This window comes from Tachyglossus aculeatus, unplaced genomic scaffold (genome assembly GCF_015852505.1).
Source record: "Tachyglossus aculeatus isolate mTacAcu1 unplaced genomic scaffold, mTacAcu1.pri scaffold_1_arrow_ctg1, whole genome shotgun sequence".
Lineage (NCBI taxonomy): Eukaryota > Metazoa > Chordata > Mammalia > Monotremata > Tachyglossidae > Tachyglossus > Tachyglossus aculeatus.
Genome location: NW_024044915.1, coordinates 2,481,994 through 2,495,077, shown reverse-complemented (window position 1 = coordinate 2,495,077; position 13,084 = coordinate 2,481,994). Strand labels below are relative to the sequence as shown.

General features: G+C 45.6%; 1 protein-coding gene across 1 annotated transcript; it reads left to right on the top strand.

The window, feature by feature from the left end:
* The first annotated feature begins 893 nt into the window (after nt 1-893).
* Nucleotides 894-3,684, top strand: LOC119923444 (olfactory receptor 14K1-like). The gene is made up of 4 exons (XM_038742823.1): nt 894-1,154; nt 2,919-3,120; nt 3,164-3,345; nt 3,526-3,684. The coding sequence occupies exons 1-4, from the start codon at nt 894-896 to the stop codon at nt 3,682-3,684; spliced, it is 804 nt and encodes a 267-aa protein (XP_038598751.1).
* Nucleotides 3,685-13,084: the final 9,400 nt, after the last annotated feature.

Genomic DNA, 13,084 nt, shown 5'->3' with positions numbered 1-13,084 from the left:
CAGCTGAGAGATGGAGGACGATTAGGATAGAGTAGGAGCTGTTGGATTTGGCAAGAACGTCACTAGTGACCTTTGAGAGGGCAGTTTCCATGGAGTGTAGGGGACGGAAGCCAGATTGGAGGTGGTCGAGAAGAGAGTTGGCGTTGAGGAACTCGAGGCAGCGGGTCTAGACGACTCGTTCAAGGAGTTTGGAAAGGAATGGTAGGAGGGAGATAGGGAGATAACTAGAAGGGGAGATGGGATCAAGAGAGCGTTTTTTTAGGCTGGGGAGACGTGGACACGTTTGAAGGCAGCGGGGAAGGAACTAGTGGAGAGTGAGCGGTTGAAGGTGGAAGTTAAGGAGGGGAGGAGGGAATGGGCGAGAGATTTCATAAAATGAGAGGGGATGGGGTCGGAAGCACAGGTGGCTGGAGTAACACTTGAGAGGAAGGAGGAGATATCATCTGAGGATATTGCTGGGAAGGATGGGAGAGTAGCAGAGAGGGTTGAGAGCTGGGGGGTTGGAGAAGGGGGAGGAATGACTTTGGGAAGCTCAGACCTGATGGAGTTAACTTTACTAATGAAAAAGGAGGCCAGATCATTGGGGGTGAGGGATGGAGGAGGGGGAGGAGCAGGGGGCCTGAGAAGGGAGTTACATGTATGGAAGAGCTGATAATGTACGGGTCACAGAGTGGATAAGTGGCGAAGCCAGGATTAGAACTCCGGTACTTCTGACTGCCAGGACCAGAGTGTTTTCCACTAGGCTACAGTGCTTCTTACGTCTGTGATTTTCTCTGGATTATTCTCCTTCCCTCAGACTGATCTCGAACAACATGACCAGTGCCACCAAGGTGATGGGATTCCTCTTGCTGGGATTCTTGGAGATCCGGGATCTGCAGCTGGTCCATGACACGATGCTCCTCCTGGTCTACCGAGATGCCCTGACAAGGAATCTTCTCTTCATTGCTGTCGCCATCCTCGACTGCTGCCTCCACACCTCCATGTACTTCTTCCTTAAGCACCTGTCCTTATTTGATTTCTGCTTCATTTCTGTCACTGCCCCCAAGTCCATCATCAACTCCGTGTCCAACCGTAGAGAAGTCTGTTTTGAGGGCTGTGTAGCCCAGGTCTTTTTGGAGATTCTCTTCATTGCTTCAGAGCTGTCCATCCACACGGCGATGTCTTACAACAGCTACGCCACCATCTGCCACCCACAAGGTAAGCAGGCTATCCCACGCGGAGCTCAAAGTCTAAATTCCCATTTTACAGATGAGGTAACTGATATTAAGTGGCTTGCCCAAGGTCACATAGCGGACAAGAGGAGGCGGCGGGATTTGAACCCACATCCTCTGACTTCCCAAGCCCGTGCTCTTTCTGTGCTGTTACACGCTTCTCATGTAAGCCATCCTTCTCATATGAGTGCTGTGGGGCTGAGGTATCAAAGTGCTTATGAGGTACAGACCTCAGTTTGTAGGCGAACCAGAAGGGAGCCGAAATAGAGTGATCACTTGAGAGTTTAGTCAGCGAAGGCTACTGAGAGAAGGTACGATTTTAATAAGGCTTTGAAGCCGGGGAGAATGATCAACTGTTGGCTATGAAGGAAGAGGAAATTCCAGACCAGAGGGAGCTTGTAGACAAGGGGTCATTGGAGAGATGGATGTGATCGAGATTCACCGAATAGGGTGGCATTAGAGGAGAGAAGTGTCCGGGCTGGGTTGTAGTGCAAGATTAGCGAGGAAGTAGAAGGGTAAGAGCTGATGTGAGTTGGTGCTTGATATGGAGAGGGTTGTGTAACCACTGGAGGCTTTTAAGGAGAGGGGAAATGGGCATATATAACAAAGCAAGCAGGGGAATCTGTGTAGCCTTGGTCTTTGCTGATAAAAAAGAATATCATTCTTCATTAAAGTCTTCATTTCATTCACAGTCTTTTAGACTGTGAGCCTGTTGTTGGGTAGGGACCGTCTCTATATGTTGCCAACTTGTACTTCCCAAGCGCTTAGTACAGTGTTCTGCACACAGTAAGCGCTCAAGAAATACAATTGAATGAATAACTGAATGAATAAAATGGGCATCGTGACTGGGGAAAGAATTTGTCCTGTATCAAGACAGAAATGACAAGACAAGATTCCTTCCATGAAGTTGCCCAATCACGCAATCAATCTATGGTATTTCCTGAGTGTTAACTATGTGCAGAGCACTATACCAAGTGCTTGGAAGATACAACAGAATTGATAATAATAATTGTGGTATTTGGTAAGTGGTTCTATGTGCCAGGCACCGTACTAAGCAAAGTAGATACAAGCAAATCGTATTGGACATTGTCCCTGTCAGACATGGTGGGGATTGCAGTCTTAATACCCAGTTCACAGATGAGTTAACTGAGATACAGAGACGTGAAGTGACTTGTCCAAGGCCACACAGCAGATTAGCAGAAACGTTCCCCTCCCATAATAAGCTTTAAGTCTCGAGCCTTCTCTCTGAGTATTTCCGTCCTTACCTTTATTCACCCCTCCCTCAGCCCCACTGCACTTATGGTCATAACTGTAAATCACTCATTACTATAAATTCATTCAATCGTATTTATTGAGCGCTTACTGTGTGCACAGTACTGTACTAAGCGCTTGGGAAGTACAAGTTTACAACATATAGAGACGGTCCCTACCCAACAGCGGGCTCGGTTCCAGAAAGGTAGCTCATTGTGGCCAGGAAATGTATCTGCCAGCTATGTTACACTATTTATAGCATACTCTCCCGAGGGCTTAGCATAGCCTTCTGCAGGCAGTAAGTGCTCAATAAATACAATTTATTGATTGATCGATTGATTGCCAGAAATCAGATACTACCACAAGATGCCTAAAGGCATCCCGTCGTACATGGCCAACATATCCACAGTGATGGAATTCCTCCTGCTGAGATTCTTGGAGATCCGGGAGTTGCAGCTGGTCCACCTGGTGTACCTGGCAACCCTGAAGGGGAATCTCCTCATGGTCGCCGTCTCCACCCTTAACCAGTGCCTCCATACCTCCATGTGCTTCTTTCTCAGGCTCCTGTCCTTCAGTAATCTGTGTCTCATCTCCGTCACCGTCCCCAAATCCATCCTCAACGGCCTGACCGACCGTGGAGAAATCTCCCTCCTGGGCGGTGCTGCCCTACTCGTTTTAGTTGTTTTATTGCTGTTTCGGAGCTGTCCTTCCTCACGACGATGTGCTATGGCTGCTTCGCCACCATCTGCCACCCCCGTGCTCCGACCTCATCATGGACCGAGGGGTCATTGGGAAGATGGCGACTGCCTCCTGCCTCAGCGCGGGGCTCATTGGGGCGATGTACTCAGCCGGGAGGTTCACATTAAACTTCTGCGAGTCCAACGTGATCCAGCAGTTCTTCTGTGACGTCCCCTCCTTACTGAAGATCTCCTGTTCAGAAACGCACGCTGTCACTGACGTCAGCGGGGCTGTGGTTATCGGCTTTGGTTTCATCTCCTTGGTCTCCATCGTCGTCTCCTACATCCGCATCTTTTCGGCCGTGCTGAGGTTCCCGTCCCCCGAGAGTTGGGCCAACGCCTTCGCCAACTGTCTGCCCTACCTTGACGTCATTACTGTTTTTCGCTCGACTGGATCTGTTGCCTATCTCAAGCCCGTTTCAGACTCCCCCTCGACGCTGGACCTGCTCTTGTCCATGTTCTACTCTGAGGTGCCCCTGCCATGAACCCCGTCATCTACAGCCTGAAGAACCGCAACATGAAGGCCACCATGGGAAGGGTGCTGGGTGTGGCAGGATGGTCCTGAGGAAATGGGACACATGAAGGCAGCCATGGGAAAGGGGCTGAGCATGAGAGGATGGTCCTGAGGAAGAGAGTCAGGCAGGCTGCCCTGTGGAATGTGCTGGTGTGAGGGATGGCCCTGAGTAATAGGGATATGAACGCCTCTCTGAGGAAAGCTTTGAGCTAAGACCCATTTACCAAAAGTCAAATAAACCTTTTCACATCCATTTGCACCTTACTACCACACCACCCTGTTGTCCTACTATAGCCCAGCCCCTACATTTCGCTCCTCTAATGCCAGAATAATCATTGTACCTCCATCTTGTCTACCTCACTGTTGAACCCTCGCCTGTGTCCTGCCTCTGGCCTGGAATCCCCTCCCTTTTCATGTCCAACGGACAATGACTCTCCCCACTTTCAAAGCCATGTTGAAATTACATCTCCTCCAAAAGGCCTTCGCTGACTAAGCCCTCCTCTCTCATTCCCTTCTCTGTCATCTGTGCACTTGGATTTGCACACTTTATTGACTCCTCCTTCTGCCCGGCAGCACTTATGTCCACATTTGATATTTAGTTATTTATTTATATTCTTGTCTATCTCACCATCTAGATTATAGCTCATTGTGGGTGGGGAGTATGTCTACCAACGCTTTTGTACTGTATTCTCCCATGTGCTTAGTGCAGTACTCTCTACATAGTAAGCGTTCAATCAATATGACGAATTGATTGATTACTGTCTGCCTATACCTTCGAGTCATCTCTGACCCATAGCGATGCCATGGACACATCTCTCCCATATCGCCCCACCTCCATCTGCAATTGTTCTGGTAGTGGATCCATAGAGTTTTCTTGGTAAAATCCAGAAGTGGCTTACCGTTGCCTCCTTCCAAGCAGTAAACTATAATCTCCACCCTTGACTCTCCCCCATACCGCTGCTGCCCAGCACAGGTGAGTTTTGACCTGTAGCAAATTGTCTGCCACTCGCTAGCCACTGCCCAAGCTAGGAATGGAAATTCTTCTGCTTCACTTCCCCTACCGTACTGGAGAGTGGTAGAGAGCTGGAAACTCTCCAGGTGCGACCCTGAGAGGGGATGATTGATTGCTACTACTCCAAAAAGGCCACCCCTTGTTGCATCCTAAGATGTACCAGACCTAAGATGGCTTTTGTGATGCCACCAGAGGGGAATGTAAAGTGCTGGGAAGTCATACAGTGCCCATTCCCTCCCGCCACCCTGTTCCTTTGGACATACCCCATGGACAGCGAGGCCCTCTTAGATTTCATTCCTCTAACCATTCCCTGGTATTTGTTAAGTGCTTAGCGTGTCCCAGGCACTGAACTAACCACTGGGAAGATACAAGCTAATCAGATTAGACACAGTCCCTGTCCCACATGGGGCTCACAGTCTTAGTGTCCATTTTAGAGATGAGGAAACTAAGGCCCAGAAAAGTGAAGTCATTTGCCCAAGGTCAGACAGCAGACAAGTGACAGAGGCAGGATTAGAATCCAGGTCCTTCTGATTCCAAAACCGGTGCTCTACCCATTCGGCCATACTGCTTCTCCTCAGCTTCCTCCTAAAATAAAAATATTTTTGAGTACGTATTTCATTACCTGTTCGTGTATCCTCTTGACCGTAAAGTCACTGTGGGCAGGAAGCGTGTTTACCAACACAAATTTGTTATCCTTTCCCAAGATTTTAGTACAGTGCTGTGCACACAGTAAGAGATCAACAAATACTTTTGATTCATTCATTCCTCTAGACCAGAAGCTTCTTGTGGCCAGGGAATGTTTCTATCAAGTCTGTCATATGGTACTTTTCCAAGCAGCTCATACTATGCTCTGCATACAGTAGGTGCTCACTAAATGCCATTGATTCACTGATCTAAATGAACTGACTGATTTATTGGTCTGAGACTATTTTCTTCCCATCAGCCCCCTCCCCCCAAAGTCTCCCAGAAACCACCATAGCTGAACCTGGAGTATAAAGCCGAGAGGGTGGATAAAGGGGAAGTGCTATATCGTTCCATTATACTCTCCCAAGAACTCAGTACAGTGCTTTGAACACAGTAAGTGCTCAATAAATATGGTTGAAAGAATGAACTAGTGAATGAATGAATGACTGTAGGCTGACAATGCTTCATGCCTCTGTCTTGCTAGTAAGAGCAGTATGGCAGATACATTGTCCCTGCCCAACATGGGGTCACAGGCTAAGAGGGAGGGGGAGCGGGTGTTTTATTCTCATTTTACAGATGAGGTAATTGGGGCACAGGGAAATACAGTGATTTGCCCAAGGTCACACAAATGACCAGTAGAGGACTTGGGATGAGAACCCAGCTCGTCTGACTCCCAGGCTCGGACTGTTTCCATTAGGCCACGCTGCTTCTTTTGAGATATTCAGATGGTCCTAATTCCTGGCATGAAATGAAGTTCAAATTCCCAAGGTTTTTTATTAATTCCGGAAAGGGAACGATGATTAGTACGTTGTCGTTGTTCTAGGAAGGAGTTCGAGAGTGGGAACCACGTGAGACTGGGCAGTTGTGAGGAACAGTACTATAGGATTCTGGCCTTCCAAGATATCTGGACGATCAACTGTCTCAGCAGAGCCCCGGGCCCGTCCTCCCACAGAGAATCCCCCAGAAAATAACCTGGCCGTCATCTGAGGGGATGGTGCAACCATCTGGAGAGCCAAGGGTAGGAGGGAAGATCCTGACCGCCCTCTCCCCTCACCCAGACCCTCCTATCACCCCAACCTGTGTCCAGGACCAACGAGACAAAAAGAACTGTTCTATTTGCTAAGTATTTAGTATACCCCAAGAATTGTTGGTGAGTGCTGAGACTCTCAGACTCTAAGTTCTTCGTGGGCAGGGAAAGTGTTTGCTAACTCTATTGTATTCTCCCAATCATTCAGTCTAGTGCTCTGCACAGAGTAAATGCCCAAAAATACCATTGATCGATTTCGACAAGAAAATCACAACAGGAACAGTCTGAGAGGTTACACTAAATAGGTTTAAATATATGTCTATATCCTTATAGCCATAGGAAGATTAGTAAGAGTAAGAACAATAGTATCAATCAATCAGTAGTATTTATTGAATACTTACCATTCACAGCACACTGTAATAATCACGTAAGAATTACAGTTGATAGGCACAATTCCTGACCAAAAGAACCTTACAATCTAGTAATCTCTTTCTCCCCTTCATCATCATCATCATCAATCGTATTTATTGTGCACTTACTTATGGACAGGGAATGTGTCTAAAAATTCTGTCGTATTGTACATTCCGAAGTGCTTGTCTCTACCCCAGCGTTTAAAACATTGCTCGGCACAGAGTAAGCGCTCAACAAATACTATTAATAATAATAATAATAATAATAATATTGTGCTTATGGTTATGAAGGAGGAGAGAGTGCCAGGCCAGAAGGAGTATGTAAACAAGAGTTCAGCAGAGAGATAGATGAGATCGAGGTACAGTGAATAAGTTGGTGTTAAAGGTGCCAAGTGGATGGGCTGTGTTATAGTAGGAGATTAGTGAAGTCAGGTAGAAGTCAGGTAATTTGTTTACCCGTTGTTGGCCTGGGAGAGTACAGTGAGAGAAGCAGCTTGGCTCAGTGGCAAGAGCACGAACTTGAGAGTCAGAGGACGTGGGTTCTAATCCCAGCTCCACCAACCCATCTTTGTCAAACACACACACACACACACACACACACACACACACACACACACACACACACACACCTGAAGAAGGAAGAAAAGGAGGAGGAAAATAAGGAAGAGGCGGGGGAGGAGGAGGAAAAGGAGAGAAAGAAGGAGGGGAAATGGAAAGCAGGAGGAACGGGGGAGGAGGAGGAAAAACAAAAGGACGAGGTGGAGGAGGAGGAGGAGGAAAAGGAGAAAGAAAAGGAGGAGGAGAAGAAGAAGGAAGGGGAGGGGAGGAGGAAAAGGAGAAAGAAAAGAAAGAAAGGAGGAAGGAAAAAGGAAAAGGAGGAGTAGGAGAAGAAGCAATAGGAGGAGGAGGAGAAGAAGGAGGAAGAGGAAGAGTGCTTACTTGGGAGAGTACAATCTAAACAATGTAACAGAGTTGATAGACACAGTCCATTTCCACAAGGACCTTAGGGTCTAGAGGGGGACTGAATCAATTAATCAATCAATCACATATTTATTAAGCACTTACTGCATGCAGAGCTTGCACTGAACGTTTAGGAGAGTACAACAGAGCTGATAGACACTATCAAATTAATCAATCAATCAGTGGTATTGATTGAGGGTTTACTACTAAGCACTTGAAAACGTACAATATAATCAATGGTATTATTGAATACTCACCATTCATTCATTCATAAATTCAATCGTATTTATTGAGCGCTTACTGTGTGCAGAGCACTGTACTAAGCACTCGGAAAGTACAATTCGGAAATGGATAGAGATAATCCCTACCCATCAACGGGCACCATATGCGGAGCACTGTCCGAAGCACATGGGAAAGTACAATATAGCAGAGTTTCCTGCCCGTAAGGAGCTTACATTCTAGACGGGGAGACATAATTTACCAGTCTACTCTATACAGGATACCTTCCCATCACAGGGGACGAAACCAAAATCAGAAACTCGAACTCAGTTCAGACCCCTCATTTCCACGGCTGCCCCATCCCTAAACATTTCCTGTCTCGGACCCTGATTCACAGATCAGTTCTTGCTCTTCTCCTCTCTCGGACTCCAATTGACAGATCTGTCCCTCATCTGCTCTTCTCTTGGAACCTATCTCTTCTGGAAGGTCACAACTCCTCCAAGAGGCATTCCCGGATTAAGCCTTATGTACTTAAGGCTTCCCACAGCACTTATGTTCATATCCGTAATTCATTTATTTGTATTAATGTCCCTCTCCCCCTCTAGACTGTAACCTTACTGTGGACAGGGAATGTGTCTACCAACTCTGTTATATTGTTCTATTGGACTCTCCCAAGCACTTAGTACAGTGCTCTGCACACAGTAAGTGCTCAATAAATATGATTGATTGACCCCTGCCCACAGTGAATTTACAGTCTAGAGGGGGAGTCAGACCTTAATATAAATAAAGAAATTACAGGTATGGGCATAGTTTCTGTGAGACTGAGGGTGGTTGTTTCCTCAGCTGTAAAATGGAGATTCAATACCTCTTTTCCCTCCTACTTAAACTGTAAGTTCCGTGTGGGATGGGGGCTATTTCAGATCACATTGCCTGGTATCTACACCATTGATTGGCCAAATTGAGAACTTAACAATGCCGCAGTTATTATTATCATCTGGAGAAATGAGTCTTTTTGTGTAGGAATATTTTTTTCCCTTCTCTAACCATTCCCCATTGCTCACGTTCTTTCCCCAGGCTGATACCCCCTCCCCCACATATCCAAGAGAACAGAGTTCTCCCCTGTGTTTTAAGCTTTCCTAAAATTTTGCCTCCTCCAATCAGTCTTGGAAATGAAGTCTCATGGTTCTACAGGATTTTCCAAGTTTTTCAAAACTTCTACTCGTTGTGGGCAGAGAACATGTCTATCAACTCGTATGGTATGTCAACTCTTTCTATTGTACTCTTCAAGGGCTTAGTCTCACATTATGCACACAGTAAGCACTCAATTAATACCACTGTTTGATTGATTGTTGCACTCAGTGGGCACTCAATAAATCCTGTTACCAAATATGATTACCACCACCACCACCACCACCACTAGAACCACATTCAAACATCATTAGGGTTCACTTTCCTATTTGTGTGCTGTTAGATGAACAATTATAGGCTTCCTAGAATAGAGATCAGAAATTCTCCAGGATCATGGAATTTTATAATGGCAAACTCTGCCTTTTGATTTAGTGCCCATCTTCTTCCTTATGATTCCCAATATTTGCTTGGACTCTGATTTCCGCAGCCAATGAAGATTTAACAATCTCAGTAACAAGTTGCAATGTGAGAATTTAGAGCCAACCACACCTTAGTTGTAGCTCGGATAATTTTCCATGGATACATTCCTCAGCATTTGTCCAGACTCTAGATTATTTAATGTTTCCTCCATTATCTGGACCAGCAAGAATGTGCGCACACGAAAATGGCATTCACCAAGTGCAAAAGTTTAGTGTCACCTACAAACTTGGTGATTGCCTTGCACACTGCCTCTCCCAGAACATTCCCTTTCTGGCTGGGAAGGAAAGGGCAATAAATTCCCTTTGACTATGTGACCCTGACCGTAACTCTGTGTGCAAGTGTATGAGGTTGCATTTCAGGATATACATACTTGCATTACTTTTTATGGGTCATGGTGCATTTGAGCTTCGTGATAATGATCATGATCATGATAACAATAGTAGCAATGATAATAATAACATTTGTTAAGCACTTACTATATGTCAAGCATTGTACTGAGTGTTGGAGTAAAAAAAAAAATAATTAGATTGGGCACAATCCTAGTCCAAATGGGCCTTATCCAAATGGGTCTTACAATCTAAGGGGGAAGAAGAATAGGTATTACCTCACCATTTTACAGTTGAGGAAACTGAGGTACAGAGAAGTTAAATGATTTTCCTAAAGTCACACAGCCATGCAGATGGTAAAACCAGGACTAGAACCCAGCTCGTCTGACTTCTAGGTCAGGGCTTTTTCCACTAGGCCACAAGGAAGGAGAAATATTTAAAGTAAAAGAAAGAGAAGAACTTCAGAACCAGGGCCCTCTTGTAATTTCTACTTTGGGTGCATATGTATGCAAAATAAATGCAAAATTAGTGATTTTATAAAGAAGAAGAGTTGGGGAAGCTTAGGGAAGCAGCGTGACCTAGTGGGTAGAACACGGACCTGGGAGTCACAAGACCTGGGTTCTAATCCTGGTTCTGCTATTTGTCTGCTGTGTGACCTTGGGCAAGTCACTTTACTTCTCTGTGCCTCAGTTACCTCAGCTGTAAAATGAGTATTAAAATTGTAACCTCCATGTGGGATAGGGACTCTATCCCACCTGATTTGCTTGAATCCACCCCAGAGCTTAGTACAGTGTCTGGCACATGATAAGCACTTCACAAATATCACAATTATTATTGTTATATTATTATTATTATAATGATCGTTATTGGTATCTCCCTCCTAACATTCCTTTCCAAATTCCTCCAATGAGTTGTTTAAACGAACTGCTTCCACTTTCTCTCCTACAACTCTCTTCTTGACCCCCTGAATTATGGGTTCTGCAGCCTTCACTCCATGGAAACTGCTCTCTCTAAGGCCACTAATGACTTCCTTCTTACCATATCCAATGGTCTCTACTTTATCCTAATCTTCTCTAGCTTCTCAGTTGCCTTTGACGCTATGTACCAATTAATCAATCAATCAGTGGTATTTATTGAGCTTTTATTGTGAGCAGAGCACAATACTCAGCCCTTGGAGTAGTATAATGCAATAAAGTTGGAAGACATGATCCTTGCCCATAAGGAGCTTACAGTCTACAGCATGGGTTTACACCCCTGTCCTCCATGTCCTCCCAGTCTTCCCAACATCCTGTGGGAAGCTTTCCATTTCTCATCCCTGGGATTGAAATGCATTTCTGCAGGAAAAAAAGGTGTGTGAACAGCCTGTGGTCAGGTCCATTTATGCTCAGATTATTGGGAAAAAAGGATGGTAAAACAAAGGTCATAAGCCACTGGGCACTGAAATTAGGACAAAGAGAGGAACCTGAATATACTCACTTTATCCCAGGATGGCCCTGCCTGAGGCCATGACTAAGGTTTTAGTTTAACAAAAATATTTCATTATGATTCACCACCACACTGGAAGGATGCTTTTGCCATGCTTTCCTGCTCTTCGAAGGCAGATGAAGCCCTGAAGATCCTGGTGTTGGAGATAGGATGGGATGACAGTGATAACAGCTGCAGGGGTGAGTTTTCAGGTTTTCTGGGGGAGGGGCATGACCATCCAAGCATGGAAAAAGATTTCAGGAAGCAACTCAGGGCTTTACCTATGGTTGCTAATGACCAAAAATATAGCAGACAGCAAGGGGTGGGGTAGGGGTTGGGCAGCACAGCCACTCCCCTCCTGAGCCCTTTGTTAACAGGAGCACTGTCTCTCCATTGTTGATACTCTCACATTGCATCTCCATCATCCGATAATGCCCACTCCTGGGCCTTGGCTTTTATGAGATTCAAGTACAACTGATTCCAAATTACTTCCAGCACTTCTAGAGCGAGTCACACTGATTTGAGAAGCAGTGGTCATCAGATTCTTTTATGCAACAACCATGGTGAAATAAAAAACCTGGGAGGTTTGGATGGTGAGTTTGGAGAATAAAAGGGAAGAATGGAGGGGTGATATGGAGGGGAAATGAGCACAAACTGAAAGAGCAGAGCACAACCGTTTCCTTCCACCTCCACAGTGCCACTGTAGCCTCGAGACACCTCTGTGGTCCTGCTCCCCTTGGCCACCTAGCTCACCCTACTCCAATGCGATGTAGGATTATGAATTGTGGCAGTAAAGTCCCAGTAGGTGGTAGCAAGAAATCAGTATCTGGTTTCTCCTGGGCCTTTATCACTGCAACCTTCCTGCCCCAGGAAACATGAATGATACAGAAGGAGAGAGTGTGGAGTCTTTCAGATGTTGGTTTTTATGGTATTTGACAAGTGGTTACTATGTAACAGGCACTGCACTAAGCTCTGGGGGTAGATAAAAGCTAATCAGGTTGGACACAGTCCAGATCCCATGTTGAGCTCACAGTCTTAATTCTCATTTTTCAGTTGAGATAACTGAGGCCCAGAGAAATGAAGTGACTTGCTCTCTAATTCTGTGCGACTCTCAATGGCCATACTGGAAGTAGGTCGTAATCAGTTGGAACTCGAATCGGGCAGACAAGTGGCAGAGTCGGGATTAGAACCCAGTCCCTATGACTCCCAGGCCTGTGATCTATCCACTAGGCCATGTTGTTGTCCCCTGGGACCCTGGGAGGTGTGTGCTCAGCAGGCATCTCTCTCTGCCTCTCTCCTCCCCATCAATCAGCACCCAGGAGCCATCTGAGAACCATTCTATGCTCACAATGGCTTTTATGTGTCAAGATTAAAACTGATTCTTTTCTGAAACCCCTGACAAGAGGTGAGCCAAACTAAAATCGAGGGGTCTTTGTACCTGAGGTCCTGGAAATGGGAAGATTGGATACCTGGAAGAACGCTCTTCAAGGATAAGCAGTCATGTCTCCAACCCTAAAGCTGTGGTTAGGAGCTATAGAGTTTCTACTGAAATCCCTGAAATCTTATTAGCAGAGAAAGGGTTTTATTCATTATTTCATTCATTCAATAGTATTTATTAAGCACTTACTCTCTGAGGAACACTGTACTAACTTCTTGGGAGA